The sequence below is a fragment of the Naegleria fowleri genome (assembly GCF_008403515.1).
Source record: "Naegleria fowleri strain ATCC 30894 chromosome Unknown tig61, whole genome shotgun sequence".
Lineage (NCBI taxonomy): Eukaryota > Heterolobosea > Eutetramitea > Acrasida > Naegleriidae > Naegleria > Naegleria fowleri.
The window spans coordinates 340111-357733 of NW_025407993.1; the positions used below are offsets into that span (position 1 = coordinate 340111).

Genomic DNA, 17623 nt, shown 5'->3' on the forward strand with positions numbered 1-17623 from the left:
GTAACAAATCCTTGAAATCTATTTCATGTAAGTTGTGCACATTCATGAGAATACAATCCTTCTCTGCACGCGCATGCGCCTTTTTTTGATTGGCTTGTCTGATGACCTCATTTGACTTCGAATGTGTTGGGTTTGCCTATTAATGTACAAAACAGTGTTTCTACCTTAATCGTCCCTTGGTCGTCGATCAAACATACCATGAAAGGGTTGTCACTAGTGAATTAAGGCTCTCCTTAATTTTAGGAAAGCATGAAAACCAATGATGGTGATGTTTCGTGTGGGTGGCATGGCGGCTGTTTCAAAACTCTTTTCAAGCCAATGATTGGATCTGATCACACTCGTTTCACGAGACACGAATTGTAATTAATTTCAAAAGGATTGAATTCCTATCAAAAGAGTAGGATGGTCAAATTGAAGCCGCACTTTCAATGATAAATTCTTCTTCCTTTCCGCGACGTGCTTTGAGAGAGTAATAATTGACCTGAAAACGAATGATTTTAACTTCATGGCTGCGCCTTTTTTCCACAATCTTTCGATTTGAAAAAGCAAGTGCTCCTTCGGACACCGAACACAGCACATCCTATTCGCTTCATAAAAAACAACCACTTCGTCATCTGACACACCACATCAGCAACAACAACTCTCTCACGAATCGAACTGTTGTTGTCTGCTAAGAATACGCAAGCTCTCAAGATCACCGATTCACTCCTCTTTCAACAATTGTAAATACTCTTCTTTCAAATCACCGTCTGTCTGGTCATTCCATAATTATTCGATAATTTTTCGATCCAGAACACCCAGCACGCTGTTCTTGCTTTCCTTCAAAAGAGAGCACACGTCCTAAAAAGCACAGAAGAATTTCGCGAATTATTATTTTTTCAACCACCCTTCCATTTTGGAACTCATCAACCACCTTTGAATGCGTGGTTGTCATCTTTGAAGCGACCTCGACCAACAACAACACTACTGAATCAATCACCATACCACGAACAACAACAACAACATCACCAGTATTTTGATATATTTTGATACGCAACGGAACTTTCCTTGGACCATCACCATCCACTGATACTTCTCCAGTCATCTTGCATTCTTTTCATCAAAAACCAGAAAAATGCAGCAACACTACACCTCGCTCAGTAGCAACGGATCTAGTAGCGCTCAACAGCAAACTTACGGAAGTACCAGCAACAACACCACCACCACGAGCACCACAAGCGTGAACAACAACACCACCACGGGTTCAGCAACCACCAACACCACCACAACACCTTCCTCTTCCTATAACTCATCTCCACTACCACCTTTAAATTGGACAAAATCAGAAACTTCATCACCCTCTCTCTCAAATTTAGATTATGGCTCGTTGCTTCCTTCTTCTCCTCTGGTTTCACCCAATGCTTTTCCTTCTTCGGCAGTTTCACCATCTGGGATGATGGTAGGATGTGTTTCGACTCCTCCTTCCAACCATCAGGTAACCAATTCTCAACCACAACCATCACCACAACAACCACCTCACCATAATCCCTATTATACGGGATCGAGCAGTACTCATGGTGCCTACTCTTCCTCCTATCATTCACATCATGGTACTTCGGGTTATCACTATTATGGTCATCATCAGAACCAACCTCCTCCACCACCACCTGCACATCATCACCATTATATGCCTCCACCTTCCATGCCTCCCTCTCACCATCATCATCCACAACAGCATACGTTTCATGAAAATGGTGCTTCTAGTAATCAGCAACAACAACATTTACCACCACAACACACCATGATGATGAATAATACTCCGCACCAGCAGCAAGCATCAACCATGTCGTATCAACCATCATCATCGCATCATAATCACCACCAACAAAAGGGATCTTCTTCGCCCTCTACATCGTCCGATTCTAGTAACACTTCTTCTTCGACTGGAGATGCAACACCTACCACTGGGAATCGAGTCTCATCCTCACAACTTTCTAATAGTAATACCTCACATAGTACTAATAACAAAACAAACAAGTCGCAGAATAATGCAGACATGACCTCAGACATGATGTCTTCAGCTACCACTACTGCTCCTTACTCTCCAACACACACCACATTTTCTGAGTCAGTGGCAACACCTGCAATGGATGACACCCAGGGAGGTCAGTTCGCTCAAATTGCCTGCACGAATTGCAGATCCAGACACAAGAAGTGCACTCGTGAGCTTCCTGTATGTACCTACTGCAAAAAGATGGGAAAGCCATGCATCTATTTGAAGAGTAGAAAGGGCCAGGATCAACAAAATAGAAAAAAGAGAAAAAAGAAGAAAGATGCCTTGAATGAAGATCATGCGTCTAACTCAACAACATTGCAACAGGGAAATACTGATAATTTTGCTACACCAACAATCACAACAGCATCGAATAGTAATACACTAATGGTTCCTCAACAACCATTGAACCCAACAAATATGGCCCCACCTTCTACAGTCACAACAACAACCGTCATGGCATCTGGTACTTCGGCCTGTTTGGCACCTCCTCCCATTGTATCATCATCAAGTAACAACACAACCACAACAACACCACACAGTGTTGTCGCAAATTCGTCTTCGTCTAATTCTTCGACCTATAACGATATGCATTCCCCATTACCTTCCTCTGCACATGGTTCTTCTCCTCTCTTAACACATCACTACAATCCAATGGCATATTCCGAGAGAGATGTTCAAGACCCTACTTCTATCTCAATGGTATTTTCATCATTTATTCACTCCATGAACTTTAAAATTACAGCACATAAATTACTGGACTTGTACTATAAGGAGTTATGCGCTGGATTTGCTCTAGTTGATAAGGGGCTTATGGAAGGACTCATCGATCAATTGATGGGAAGTGACGGCTCTTCTTCCAATAACTCTACCATGATTTTGAACCATATTCAATTGGATTCTGTGACACAAGATGGTCTCATTTCCATACTTTACTCCATTCAAGCATTAGCACTCCAGCAAAGTGGTGAATATGTGCTTAAGGGTGATTACAGGCAACGGCTCATGGAATTTTTACACAATGCTGCTAAGGAAAAAATTGCAAAGTATTTTGACAATATGGACAATATCTATGTCGCTGTTGCGTTGCACTATTTATCTGACTATTTGTGTGGTGAAGGAGATTTTAGAAAAACCTCACTTTATTTGGCCATGGTAAAACAAATGATAGGACTTCATGGTTATGGTGGACCAAATGATCACCAAGTAGGCACTGCATCTGCTTGTTACTCTTCGCAAGATAATCCTTCTCTTCCCAAGTTTTTGTTAAGAATTTTAGTAAGATATAAGGAGACTTTCCTTTCCGACTACATGTCCAAACAAAATGGAGGGCAAGCAAACAGTGCCAGCATGAAGTTATTCGGAGTTTTTGCATCAAGAGTTAAACTGGACACCAGTTTCTTTGATAGAGAAAAGGGGTTCATTGGTAGTCAGTACTTACCGCATATTGAACACGTGGTACAAATTGCTCACACATATTATAGTCTCTTGTTTGAGACCATGTACCAAGCGCAAGGAGATTTGTTCTGTATTTTCTCAAACGTTTTTATTAGAGAATTTTACTTGGATTTGTACAGCAAAGTAGAAAAAGTACCTGCAGAAATTTTACTCTCATTTGCAAATGACATTATTTCGTACACTAAAATGGAAAAGTACATATTCGCTCCCTATGTCATTGCGAATGGTATTGCAAAGGCAGTGTCCGTTCGTTTAGAATATTGGAAGCATACCTATCATCCAATTGATTTCAGAGATGATTTGCGAGCATTGAAAGTTCTTTCAACACGTTATGGTGTCGTTCAAAAGCTCTATGGTGATCTTATTAATCAAATCGAAAATGCAATTCTTTTGCAGTATAGCAGTAACAGTTCAACGGAGAGATTGTTGACGAGTGGACTTCAAGGTGTGAACCCTCCTCTCGTGGGAATGCAAAATCCAATTTCCTTTGCTTCGTCGTCAGCATCATCGACTCTGACACCAGCAACCACCACAGAAACAACCTCTTCTTCTGATATTGCTGCGTCTACTTCAACACCATCCAACACCACCGAAACTGAACAGGATGGAACAAGCATTCCTTCATTTGATGACTCGGCTCCACTTACTCCTCTACTTGATCCCTTTAGTGCTGCTGGAAATGCAAACATTCTCACCATGTTATTTAATGAAGTTGGAAATGAAAGAGGTGATTCACTCACTGAAGAGTCGTACTTTATGGATGAACAACATTCAGAATCAACACCCCAAGAAAGAGATCATAATCCATTCATTAAGGGATACCATCTTGTTAAGATGATGATTAAGCAACTTTCTCGGCTGAAAGATGCACTCCAAATTCCTGACAACAAAGTTAGAGAGGAATCTCTGAAAAAGGCCAAGTCAGAGCTCATTGAAGAACTCAGCAAGGCTCTTCCAAATGATGTTGAGGCAAAGTTTATTTTAGAGTTAACCAAACATCAACACCCTCAACAAATCCATCCTTGCCAATACTCTCACTTGGCTTTGTTGTTTGAGTAATTGTGTGTATCATTGTATTGCTCTTGATTTTTAATAAAACTGAGAATGTTTATGGTAACATTATTGCTCTGATGTTATAAAATGTTTTCAAACGAATCCTGCTTGACAAATCGCAACGTTGCATACACTATTCCCATTCAATAGTTGACGGAGGCTTGGTACTAATATCGTACACAACTCGGTTCACTCCTCTCACCTCGTTAATAATTTTGTTGGACACTTTACCAAGGAATTTCCATGACGGAAAGTGGAAAATATCAGCAGTCATTCCATCCACAGAAGTCACTGCTCTCAAAGCGACCACTTTTTCGTAGGTTCTACTGTCACCTTGAACACCGACACTTTGAACAGGAAGCAGAATTGCTCCAGCTTGCCAAATTTGATCATACAATCCTTCATCTTTCAATGCAGTGATATAAATATGGTCCACTTTTTGCAAAAGAGCCACCTTTTCAGCAGTAATGTCTCCTAAAATTCGAATGGCAAGTCCTGGGCCAGGAAAAGGATGTCGATTAAGAATAGATTCAGGAATGCCGAGTTCTTTTCCAACTCTACGAACTTCATCTTTAAATAACAATCTCAATGGTTCCACCACCTTAATATTCATCTTTTCAGGTAGACCTCCCACATTATGATGACTCTTAATCGTGGATCCTCCAATGGATTCAACCACATCAGGATAAATGGTTCCTTGGCCCAAATATTTCACACCACTAATTTGATGAGCTTCTTTCTCAAATACTTCAATAAATTTGCCTCCAATAATTTTTCGTTTTTTCTCTGGATCTGTGACATCCTTCAAAGCTTCATAGAATACTTTGGAAGCATCAACACCTTTTACATTGAGATGTAAATTCTCCTTATAAGTTTGTAAAACTTGTTCGAATTCATTCAATCTTAACAGGCCATTGTCTACGAAAATGCAATGCAATCGATCTCCAACTGCTTTTTTGTAACAAGACAGCTGCTACTGTCGAATCAACACCTCCACTCAATGCCATCACGACATGATCACTGTCACCAATGATTGATTTCAAATTTTGAACAGATTCATCAATGAAATGAGCAGATGTCCACTCAAGTTTGCATCCACAAGCATTCACTAAAAAGTTTCGTAAAATGACACTGCCATAGACAGAGTGATGAACCTCCGGGTGGAATTGAACTCCGAACATATTCTTGGACTTGATTTTGAATGCAGCCACTGGAATGGAGCTGGTTTTAGCAACGACTTGTAATTGTGATGAAGATGGCTCATTTTCAATGAAAATGGTGTCACCATGGGACATCCAAATTTGTGATTGATCGATTTTGTCACTCCATTCATGTCCTTTAAATAATTCACATTCAGGATCAGTGACATGTAAGTGAGCACGTCCATATTCTCTGACCACTGCAGAAACAACCTATTGAAAATTTGTATCGATGAAACAAACGTGTGATCATCAGATTACATTTAAAAAATTAGATTTCAAAATATTTGAAAATTCTCTTGTCAACAACCCTAAAAGGCATAACATAAATATTAAACGACGCACCTTCTCTCCGTGTAAATAAGCCAACAATTGAGCACCAAAACAAATTCCCAATACTGGCACAGATCTTTCTTCAATATATTTCCAAACTTGTTCATAAACCCGTGGAGAATTTTCATCATCTACTGAATGATGAGATCCCGACAAAATCACTCCTCTCACTTTCTCAAAAAACGCATCCAAATTCTTCTTTTCCGACTTGACATGACTTTCCAATTTATCAAAAGGATAAATTTCCGAATAAACATTCAATTCACGAATTTTTCTTGCAATGAGTTGAGTATACTGTGATCCGAAATCAATAATAATAATCTTTTCATGTTGCAATAAGAGAGGTGAACCGGAGGAGGAGCACAACAATTCTGTGGAAGAAGAAGAGCCTTCTTGAGGTTGAGACATTTTTTTGTAAACAATGAGATGAACAAAGAACCAATTCGACCAACATCACATGGCGTGCTGGAACCTCCAATAAGAGAGGTGGGTACTCTTGTTGAAAATGATGATTCATGTGGTGGTGGGTACTTGAGATTGCATTCAATAATTATTATTATTATTGGAGCGAGTCGAGACGAAACTCTCGTGTAATGTCCAAATTATCACGAGTGACGTCAGACACTCTCACACACTAGTGTGTTCCCATTCAATGGATAAGGACCTTCTCATTAAGGTAATGAGGATAGTTAAGGGAATGGATTCTTCTTTAGTGAACTGCAACGTGCCCTAAAGATTTTCATGTATGGACACAGCATAAGGTGCATTATTTTCAGTTATTGAGAGGCAGTGGCTCTTTTCGAATGCTCAGCACAAGAATGAAATATTGAATCAAGCAGTGAATGATTTGAAGCGAGTATTGAATCAAATGATTATGTTTGATCAGTCAACTGTTACATCTTCGAGTCTCCTCAACAAGTATATGGAATACAAGTACAACAAGTACCTTCGAAAGCGTTATGGAATCTGTTGTATTTCCAAATCGCATCTCCTCAAATCATAGACAATTCCAATCATTGATCTTTGAATTAAAAGAATTTCATTTAATGAAGAGTTCACAGTGGACTTGAATCGATAGGAGCTCTCATGAAGTCACATGTATATTACAAATAAAGTTTAAAGACAATTCTTGACACAGAAACACGTTCATCCATACATTCAATTCAGCGCACAATCATTTTTGAACTTTTGCTGAGTCAATTGTGTGATCATGTCTTTCAACACTTGAATGTCTTCTTCCTTTTCCACTTGTTCCACAAATTTTCCAATCTCTTTGACCTCCTTCATTTGGAGTAACACTTTTTTCGTTTCCTCCATTTTCTCAGAATAGTATCTGATTTTATGTTCCATTTTCAAGCGTTCATCCTCCTCGTATGATGATGATGATGATTGTAAATTCTTTCGTAATTGAACGAGTTCAATTTTCAGTTCAATCAGTGCAATTTTTCTTTCAGTTTCCATTTGATGATCATTTTCTGTTGTGGAAGAAGAATGGTAATTGGCAAAATTTTCAACGATGGCTTCATTGCGTTCTGCTTGTGGTTGACGTCGGAAGGCACTTGGAGGACCATAGGGAATCAACGAACGATAGGATGAACTCATTTTTTTTGTAAAGTTTCGAGATCTTCAAGTTCCAAGTTCATTTTAGAGCAATAGTTTGAAAAAAAGAAAGTACTCTAAAATGTTAATAAATGAAAATATGTATTTACTAATACGATCATATTTGGAATAATATGGATTTACAAAACACAAAGGTTTTAAGAATAATATAATATTGAAAATCCAAGTTTAAAAAAATGAGCTCACTTCTCAAGAACATTGCCTTTCATCCGTTTCATTTGGGAAATCATCAATCAAATAATAGTAATAACAATATTAACACGAATTCAACAACTCCAAACACGACGACAACATCCGATAAAACAACCTCTCCTGTGCGGAAAAATTCAATTTCTACTACAAATAAACCTCTTGATGAAGGTCAAGCATCGGGATTGGAAATTTCATCATCAAATACTGCAAAACATTTACGACTTGGGTCGGGCGTGACGCAAAATGCTTTGATCAATGAAAATAATTTAACACAATTTCAGCACTCGTCTTCCTTGTCAATGCCAAAGCAGCAAGAAGATCAAGACATGAAAAAGAAATTAAAAATTCTCAAAAAGGAATACTTAAAGCAAAAAGCAGAGATGGAAAGATTGGCACAAATTGCACTCGGACAGCAAGAAGAAATTAAACATAAAGATTTCCAATTAAAGAAATATAAACAGCAGTGTGAAGAGCAGTCTTCAAAAATTAGTGAATTGGAGACGCAATTACAAATTGAGAGGGAATTATGTGAAGGTGCCATACGGATGAAAAAACAAACGAGCTCTAATGACAATAACAACCAATCAACAAACACTCAACAAACCGAAAATGATTTGTCACTTTTGTTAGATGAAGGTTTGACCACGAAAGATGTGATGGAAAAAACGTATCAATATTTGAAGGATGATACCTTCACATTTATGCTTAATACTGAAGAGTATCAGGAAGAAGAAACAATATCCTCACTGAAACAAGAAATTGCAGCTCTGCGAGAGGAGAATTTTTATTTACGAGAGGAGAAACACAAGCTCAACAACGAAAAGGTTCACTTATTTGAACTAGTCCACCAACTCACTCAACAACTGGGTCTCGGAAATGAAGACAAGAATTGAGCAATGAACATTCGATCATGAACAAAGAGGCGAATCCAATGTGTGGTGCCCATACGAGTTTCGATTTTGAAAAACTTTGCGAGATTTTATTAAAATAAATTATTGCAGTCGTTTCAAAATGTTTCCAGTTGTTTGAATGTCGCTATCGAGTTGTGAGGCTTGTTGTTCGATCCATTGCAAACAAGCCAAGTGGTTATTCATGACTTGCACAATTCGTGTGAGGTCCGAGTTTGGATCAACTGACTTGTCAAATGTAGTATTCAACTTCTTGACCATGTCATCAATTACAAATTGCATTGAATCTAATTGTTTGTTGATGGACTCTGCTGTCTTGTATGTTTCTTCACGTTCTCGATCGGATTGGGAAAGCTTAGATGAATCATAAAATGAGGCATTCTTTTCAATATATTCTTCTAGGGATTCGACAATTCGTTCCAAATGATCTTGTTGTGATGTAACCATGTCAAGTTGATTTTTAACTTCTGTGAGCTCGCTTCCAATTTCACTAACTTGTTCGTTCAACGAAGAAATTTTTGATTCACTTTCTAAAATTTCTGCATCCCACTTTGAGACTTGATTTGCAAGTTTATGGAATTCCTTAATATCATTATTCAAATCTTTGTTCCATTTGTTTAGAATTTCCTCCACCGTATGATTATTCAACAATGTTTGAATTTCAACTTGAGCACTCGCAGAGGTTGGTGGTTTTGTACTTTCTGGGGTTGGAGTGCCGGCAGTAGTGTTCACGGATAAAGTTGATTTCTTTGTCGTATCAAAGTTAAAACCACCAGTACTACCACCAGTAGATGGAGTGATGTTTGTAGTGGTTGTAGTGGTAGTGGTTGGCGCTGTTCCAGTAGTGGTGGTTGTGGTCGTTCCAGAAGGAGCAGTAGTTGCACCGAAATTGAAGCCACCTGTTGTGCCAGTTGTTGTGGTGCTTGGCTGCGTGGTTCCTGTGGTTGTTGTAGTTGTTGGCTGTGTGATTGTAGGCTTAAAACCAGTAGCTCCACTTGGTTCTGTACCTGCTGATCTTTTTCGACTAGGTGCTTCTTCATCGGAAGGACGAGTTGATCCCGAATCACCAAAAGTAAAACCTCCTGTTGAGGTGGTTCCTTGGGTTGAGGGAGCACCGCTTGATGGTTGTACTGATCCAAATTTAAATCCACCACTTGTTGTTGTTGTGCTTGTAGGTTGCGTTCCACCAAAGGCAAAACCTCCTGTCTTTGGGCCACCAGTGGTTGTTGTTGTGGCTGTTCCACCAAAAGTAAAACCTCCTGTGGATTGTGGTGTTGCTGTAGAAGTTGTCTGTGAAGTGGTGGTCATACCAGGTGTTCCTCCTGTTGAAATTGTTGGAGGCTTAAAGTTGAATCCAGAACTTGTGCTACCACCAGCTCCAGGCTGTTGTGTGGACGTTGTTGTTTGTGAGGGTTGATTTGTCGTAACGTTGAAATTAAATCCACCACTTGGTTGTGTTGTTCCTGTTGTTGTTGTAGAAGTGGGTTGAGAGGTGCTTGTTGCTTGTGTGGGCTGATTGGCTGAAATGTTGAAACTAAATCCACCAGCTCCTGCTCCTCCTGATGGTTGTCCACCTGTTGGCTGAGTCGTGGATGGCATTCCCGATGGCTGCGTTGTTGTTTTCGGAGCAGAGAAGCTAAAGCCTCCTCCGGTACTACCACCACCAAATTGAAAACCTTGGGATGTGGTACCACCAGCTCCAGGCTGTGTTGTTGCTTGTGTGGGCTGATTGGTTGCACTTGAAATGTTGAAATTAAATCCACCTGCTCCTGCTCCTCCTCCTGATGATGATGGTTGTTGTCCTCCGAAACTAAATCCACCCGATGATGCAGGCTTGTTGCCGGGTTGCTGTCCAAAGTTGAAACTCATTTTTTTTTAATTCAAATTTTTTAAAAATTCTCTCAAAACGAATTCTTCTTGAATGTCCTGTTCGCCCTCACCACTAGCATCATTATCAAGAGGCTCCGTAACAATCGGTGTGGATGGTGGATCCACAGGCACCACTGTGGTTGTGTTATGCAATGAAACTCAAAAAGTATTGGCCATGATCAGCTGTGCACCATCGAATAAGAACAGCGTTGGAGCTCAAAAGGCTCAGCAAGTCATCTCCGATGGCATTAAACAAGCATTGAAAGAGGCTTCTTCTGAATCCTCGGTGAGTAAATCTCTGGGTCTTGATGATGTTTCTGCTGTGTGTTTGGGTATGAGTGGAGTGGATCGTCCGAATGATATTGAACAAGTTCGTTCATGGATGATTGAATTATTTACGACTCATCACGACACTAGTTGCAACAAGAGCAGTGAGAGTTCAACAATGGAGACATCATCCACTCCTGAAATTTATATTTTCAATGATGCTGTGGCAGCCATTTGCTCAGGCACTCTCGGAGCGCTTCATGATGTCATTTGTCTAATTGCAGGAACAGGAAGTATTTGTCTCGGAACGAATAATGATGGTGAGTCTTTCACAAGAACTGGTGGTTGGGGACCATTACTTGGTGATCGTGGAAGTGGTTTTTGGCTCGGTTCTAAAGTTTTGCTCAGCGCAGTAGATTATACGGATGAATATAACACTGAAAAAACTGTATTGGCACAATTGGTGAAAGAGGAATTAGGATTGAATGACATGAGCGAATTAATTCCATATGTGTACCAAGATAAGGAATGGAGCAGAATTGCTCGATTTGCTCCTCTTTGTTTTAAGGCCATTCGTGAGCATGATGACCCTGTAGCAAAACAATTGGTCGATGAAATGATTTCCAATTTGAAACGAATGGTAGAAACCAATGCAAGAAAATTGAAATTAGGCACCGAAAAAAAGTTCACACTGGTCTATTGCGGAAGTATTTTGACTCATGACAACAGTTTAGTTGGAGAGGGATTATCTCGTGCTTTGAAAGAGACTTTTGGAGATCAAATTGAAATTATTGAGCGACCAAAAGTAGATCCTGCTGTTGGCAGCGCTTTGTACTATCTCAATAACAAGAAACAAAAGAAGAATTAGAATAATAATTATCATTGAGTAGCTATTGACGTGTTACTTTGGGAAGTCTAAGGCTCGTAGTTTGTTGCTTCATTAAGCATCCAAGTGAATGACTACAATCTATGCCTCACACTTATTCTTCATTTGGATCATGCATGACTCTTCAATTGGTGCTTCTGCTTTCTTAATCTTCTCGTATAATGTGAGAGGTTGGATTCCTTCTTTCATGTCACGTTCCTCTGCACTACGAATAGTTCTTCAACACAATGAAGTAGGTCAATCACAGGCCCAGCATTTCAGTTAACCGCATGAAAACGATCGAACACCCGCCATTTCTTTGATTATCCTCAAATTTTACATTTTTCACTACGTCCATGACCTAATCCAACATAATAACGATCCGTCTAGTGAAAATCATTTTCAAAATGCAATCAATTTGTTCCTAAGAGAGAGAGAGGTTGCAGTCAAAATCAATTCCAAAACACATCACAATGCAAGCATCTCAAAAATATTTTTGCAACTGGCGCTACTTTTGACAAATTTGGTGTTACGGGACGCCACTGCACCAAAACGGAAAGTCTCCTTGAGATTATTTCATTCAAAAACCAAATTGCTTTTGTTCACAAAGATCCACCTTTAAAAAAAAGTTTGAACACTCAAGACACAGTGTCTCGTCTCCTCGATATTCCCTCTCTCTCTCGCTATCATCCGTTTGTGTTGTTACGAGAAGTACATTTTGATTCTCGCTTTCATAATAGATAACACAATAGATTTTGGTGCTGAACTCTCCGATCCAATCAGTGAAAATGGAAGAAATCAAACTAACTTCAGCAGCCGATCAAAATAACCATACAAGCCTTTCATCTCCGGCCAATCCATCGAATTCTCAACAACCATCCTCACAGGAACAACCACCCGAACGAAGAAGTAGAAATCCATTCAAACGATTCAAGAAGAAGAAGAAGGATGAACCCACAGACCAAGATGAAATCAAAGATGAAAGAGAGCCACAGATCAAGGGGTCTGATAATTTGATCATTTTCAAGATCTTTGGTTGGAATTGGTTATTGGTCTTGCTTGGAAGTATTGGTTCATTGGGAAATGGTGTAATTCCTTTATCCTTTCAGGTAAGTTGATTTTCTGAGATCGGATGTGTGTGTGATTCATAGATTGAATACAGTTTGTCATGGGCGACTTGTTGAACATTTTCCAACCTAAAAACGGAGTCATTCCAACAGTGCAATCCATGAAGGATAACATTGCAATAGTGGCCACCAATTTTGCAATTATTGCCGCTGCAGCTGCTGTGGCTAGTTTTCTTTCACAATTCTTTTTAAATTGGGCAAGTGAACGAATGGGAGTGGCATTGAGAAAGGCATACTTTAATGCATTGACTTCTCAAGAGATGGGATTTTTTGACATTAAAAAGACAGGTGCTCTGACTGTTGCGCTCAGTGAAGGTAAGTTTCAAATGGAAGAATGGTTTTGAGCGAGAATCATTCTTTTCAATTCGAATCTATGTATTTAACCATTTCTCAATGAAAAAGACATTTCCAAAATTCAAGAAGCCTACTCCAACAAGCTTGCCCTCTTTTTACAAAACTTTGCTCAATTTGTTATTGGTGTGGTTTTGGCCTTCGTGAGTAGCTGGCAAATGTCTCTTGTCATGATTTCAACCTCTCCATTGTTAGTTCTTGGTATTGGTATTTTAAGCAAACTTGTTGAATTTTTAACAAAGAAAACCAATAAGGCTACAGAACACAGTGCAGCACTTGCAACTGAAGTCGTTGGTGCATTCAGAACGGTTAAAAGTATGGGTTGTGAAACAAAGGAACAAGAAAGATTTGCTCAAGATTTGAAGAATATTCACTTGTATGGTCTGATTAAGGCAAGTATGCAAGGAACCACTTTTGCTGCTGTCTCCATTATTTTGTGGGGTACAGTTGCATTGTCTTTTTGGTAAGTAGAGCTTATTGAATGAACAAATGAACGAATGAACACAAAATCTGACAGGTATGGAGGCGGTCTTGTTGCTGAAGGAACCATCACTGTCGGTGACATGATGAAAGTATTCGGTATGATGTTGTTTGGTGTCTTGGGTCTTTCTCAAGCCGGAACTGTTCTTCCAGATTTTTCAAAGGCTCAAATGTCGCAAAAAACTCTATTGAAGGTTCTTAAGAGACAGCCTGCAATTCCATTCAGAGGTGGTGTAATTCCTGAAGAACCTCTTAAGGGCAATGTTCAAATTAGAAATGTCAATTTTTCTTATCCTTCTAGACCTAATGTGACGGTATTGAAGAACTTTAACATGGAAATTAAACCAGGAACCTCTGTTGCTTTGGTAGGACCATCAGGATCTGGAAAATCGACCTTTGTTGGACTTCTCGAAAGATTCTATGATCCACAAGAAGGAGAAATTATTATTGATGGTCACAAGATTAAGGATATTGATCCTCAATGGCTTCACAAGAATATTGGAATTGTCACACAAGAACCTGTTCTTTTCTCTTGTACCATTCGAGAAAATATTGCCTATGCTGCTGGACTCGAAAATGTGACACAAGAGCAAATTGAGAATGCAGCTAAAGCAGCAAATTGTCACAACTTTATTGTTGAAATGCCAGGTAAGTTCTTGAGTTTTGGTTTTTAATTGGTCTTAAATGAAATTTCATGAATGGTTGAAACAAAAGATGGTTACAACACAAAATTAGGAGAGAAAGGTATTTCACTTTCAGGAGGACAAAAGCAACGTGTTGCCATAGCAAGAGCTGTTCTGCAAAACCCTCAAATCTTGTTATTGGACGAGGCCACATCTGCTCTTGATACAGAATCAGAAGCTTTGGTTCAACAAGCGTTGGACAATTTGATGAAGGGAAGATCTACAATATGCATTGCTCACAGACTGAGTACCGTTCAAAATTGCGACACTATTTATGTGTTGGTGAAAGGAGAATTGAAAGAATCTGGTACGCACCATGAGCTGCTCAAGATCGAGAACGGAGTGTACAAGAAATTGGCAGAAAAGCAAATGTTATTTGGTAGAAGTGATAGTGTTGAGTTTGACCGAGTGACAACTCAGGAAATCATATCAGACGAAACGTCTTCGAATGTCATTAATGAATAATTTGGCAGGCTAAATTGATTGTAAATAATTAAGAGTGTGAATAGTCAAGTTTGTTCATGTATTAATTCTTAATATCTTTCTACTCTCGTGCCGAACGCTTATTGTTATGGAGTTAGTGACATTCTCGTTTCGAGATGGCAACTTTCAAATTTGTGGGTCTACTAACCGCAATGGTTCTTGTGCCCACAGGATCTACACGTTCATCATTCATTAATCTGAATCGATACTTTTGAACAAACTTGGATAGCAGCATGCATCCTTCCATCAATGAGAACTTGTATCCAATGCATTTTCTAATAGCAACATGTCACATTATCCATGATTCCAAAGACATTCTCCAACTTACCTATTTCCTCCAGAGAAAGGAATCCATGTAAAATCATGTTGAACTCGTTCTCTCATCTCGGCGTCTTTGAATCGATCAGGATTGAACTCATCCACATTTTCTCCCCAATTGTCAGCTCTGGTGTGACTATCCAAAAAAAATGCATGAATTTGAGTTCCTTTTGGAACTTTGAACTTTCCTAATGTGGTTGATTTTTTAGCAACATGTTTGACAACTGTTGTCACAGGAGGATGATAACGAAGAGATTCCATAATGACCATGTTCACATATTCCAACTTTTCAAAATCATCAAAAGTTGGATCTCTTCCATTCAAAACTTTTTGAACCTCATTGAACAATTTTTCTTGAATTTCTGGTCTTTTTGAAATTTCAAAAGTCACCCATGAAAGTAATGTTGCTGTTGTCTGAGCATTGATGATTCAGAATGAGTTTTCATTATGGTTAAATTGTTGAACAAGGTATTCCACTTACTTCATGTCCTGCCAAAGACAAAATGAATGCATTGCTTTTGAGTTCTCCATCTGTCAACAACTTTTCACTCAAATTTGCTTCGACCAATAAACTCAAAATATCATGTCCTTCTTGATCTTCATTATTGGAATCCAAAGAAAGATGACTCTTTCCCAAAAGTTGTTTTTTTCGATGATTGATCACTTCATCCAGAGCATCCGAGCAAACCTTTGTTGCCTTGTCAGTTCCAAACCACCAAGCAAACAGAGGATAGAGTATTTCATAGCGGCGTTTCACAAAATTTCTCAATGCAATATCTCTTGTAATAAGAGTGTCCATTGCCATTCGAAATTGGACTCCTTTTTCATTCTTTGAGAAAATTCCCAAATCCACTCCAAAACCTTTACATTAGTTTCCATTTTGGATGATCAGTATCAATTGTAACAGAGAATGATTCCACACATAATTTACGCCATCACTTACCCGCTTTACCCAAAATATCCAAGGTCAAATCTGAATAATTTCCAACTTGCAACATCATTTCTTTTTGTCCCTCAAGTTCTTTATCCCATTTTTCAAATAATAAATCACAGGATTTAACTGCCACCTTGCACATGAATTGAAGGTTGACAGGTGAAAATCCAGGACTGCACACTTTGAAGTGTTTTTTCCAAGTCTCATTGTTCAAACATGTCAAAATACTCTCTCCAAAAATGTTTAACAATTCATAACTTAGTTTTGGCTTTTCAAAATTGTTGGATTTTGTGACCATCATTTCCTTCAACATGTTCTTATCAGAAACATATACAATATTCTTATCGGGAAGAGTCAATCGGAAGGTCTTGGTTTCAGGATCTCCCCACTTTTCAATGACTTTCTTCATATGAAAAGCACTGTCCAAATAAAAGTACGGAGCAAAGAAAGGAATTCTAATAGGAGAAAAGAAGAATTGCCAAGTGCCCGGAATATCCTTCAATTTGCTCCTTTGTTGAAAGACTTTGTAAACGGAATGTATCAATTGAGCCATCATCAAGATCAATAAGGCCACTCCGAGAGGAATCCACCAACTCAACTGTTTTCCATTCTCCTCCATGTTCAACTCTTCGTTGTTATTGTTGTTATGGATGATTTCTAAAGCCCGAACTCCAACTAGTGTTCCTAAAATTTCTGGTTGGATCATCATCATCATGAGAATGATCATCATCATCACTTGTACAATCAACGGTAGAAACAATGGAGAAGAAGAACAACATGAGAAGAAGAGCCTTTCTCTTGGCATTTCTGTTGATGCACTCGAGAGAGAATGAATTGTTTTTTTTAAGTGAATGAAATCGCGTCGTACAACGCGTCGTTGTGATATTTTGAAAGTCCGCATATGGAAGAGAGTATTTGGTTGCCCGAACTGCCAAACTCGCCACTTCTTCGAACAATTGGTCAAATTCTTTAATGCATATATGGATTGTAAATGAATAGAAATGGAGATTCTAAAGTCAAGAAAGATGAGCTTGGTTGAGGTACTTTAATTAACAGGATCGACGGATCTATTTTAATTACCTCGTTGGAATTCATGGATTCGTTTTGTAATGGCAACTTTCAAATTAATGATTTGCTCACCACAATGGTACTCAACACATGTTCATCATTTAATAATTGAAATTTATATTTTTGAACCAGTTTTGAAACTAACATGCATCCTTCCATCAATGAGAATTTGAAACCAGTGCATTTTCTTGTGGGCGTAATTGGAAAACGTTGAAATTTCAAGAAATTTCAAAAAGATTTGACAAGAACAGAGTTTTCGTAATTCCAAAGACATTCTCCAACTTACCTATTTCCTCCAGAGAAAGGAATCCATGTAAAATCATGTTGAACTCGTTCTCGAGTGCTTGCATCCCTAAAACGATCAGGATTGAACTCATCCACAT

General features: G+C 38.8%; 8 protein-coding genes across 8 annotated transcripts; 4 read left to right on the forward strand and 4 right to left on the reverse strand.

The window, feature by feature from the left end:
• Positions 1-1114: 1114 nt before the first annotated feature.
• On the forward strand, positions 1115-4549 carry FDP41_008507 (uncharacterized protein; the record flags this gene model as incomplete). Its single annotated transcript, XM_044712368.1, has 1 exon — positions 1115-4549. The coding sequence occupies one exon, from the start codon at positions 1115-1117 to the stop codon at positions 4547-4549; it is 3435 nt and encodes a 1144-aa protein (XP_044558013.1).
• Positions 4550-4676: 127 nt separating this feature from the next.
• Positions 4677-6483, reverse strand: FDP41_008508 (uncharacterized protein; the record flags this gene model as incomplete). Its single annotated transcript, XM_044712369.1, has 3 exons — positions 4677-5445; positions 5507-5955; positions 6088-6483. 3 exons carry the CDS (start codon positions 6481-6483, stop codon positions 4677-4679), a joined length of 1614 nt encoding a protein of 537 aa, XP_044558014.1.
• A 750-nt stretch (positions 6484-7233) lies between these two features.
• Positions 7234-7677, reverse strand: FDP41_008509 (uncharacterized protein; the record flags this gene model as incomplete). Its single annotated transcript, XM_044712370.1, has 1 exon — positions 7234-7677. One exon carries the CDS (start codon positions 7675-7677, stop codon positions 7234-7236), a length of 444 nt encoding a protein of 147 aa, XP_044558015.1.
• Positions 7678-7871: 194 nt separating this feature from the next.
• Positions 7872-8780, forward strand: FDP41_008510 (uncharacterized protein; the record flags this gene model as incomplete). Its single annotated transcript, XM_044712372.1, has 1 exon — positions 7872-8780. One exon carries the CDS (start codon positions 7872-7874, stop codon positions 8778-8780), a length of 909 nt encoding a protein of 302 aa, XP_044558016.1.
• A 99-nt stretch (positions 8781-8879) lies between these two features.
• Positions 8880-10664, reverse strand: FDP41_008511 (uncharacterized protein; the record flags this gene model as incomplete). Its single annotated transcript, XM_044712373.1, has 1 exon — positions 8880-10664. One exon carries the CDS (start codon positions 10662-10664, stop codon positions 8880-8882), a length of 1785 nt encoding a protein of 594 aa, XP_044558017.1.
• A 52-nt stretch (positions 10665-10716) lies between these two features.
• FDP41_008512 (uncharacterized protein) lies at positions 10717-11799 on the forward strand (the record flags this gene model as incomplete). The annotated part of the gene is made up of 1 exon (XM_044712374.1): positions 10717-11799. One exon carries the CDS (start codon positions 10717-10719, stop codon positions 11797-11799), a length of 1083 nt encoding a protein of 360 aa, XP_044558018.1.
• A 785-nt stretch (positions 11800-12584) lies between these two features.
• On the forward strand, positions 12585-14902 carry FDP41_008513 (uncharacterized protein; the record flags this gene model as incomplete). The annotated part of the gene is made up of 5 exons (XM_044712375.1): positions 12585-12905; positions 12959-13238; positions 13326-13737; positions 13792-14402; positions 14469-14902. 5 exons carry the CDS (start codon positions 12585-12587, stop codon positions 14900-14902), a joined length of 2058 nt encoding a protein of 685 aa, XP_044558019.1.
• A 112-nt stretch (positions 14903-15014) lies between these two features.
• On the reverse strand, positions 15015-16887 carry FDP41_008514 (uncharacterized protein; the record flags this gene model as incomplete). The annotated part of the gene is made up of 4 exons (XM_044712376.1): positions 15015-15195; positions 15249-15652; positions 15720-16099; positions 16182-16887. The coding sequence occupies 4 exons, from the start codon at positions 16885-16887 to the stop codon at positions 15015-15017; spliced, it is 1671 nt and encodes a 556-aa protein (XP_044558020.1).
• Positions 16888-17623: the final 736 nt, after the last annotated feature.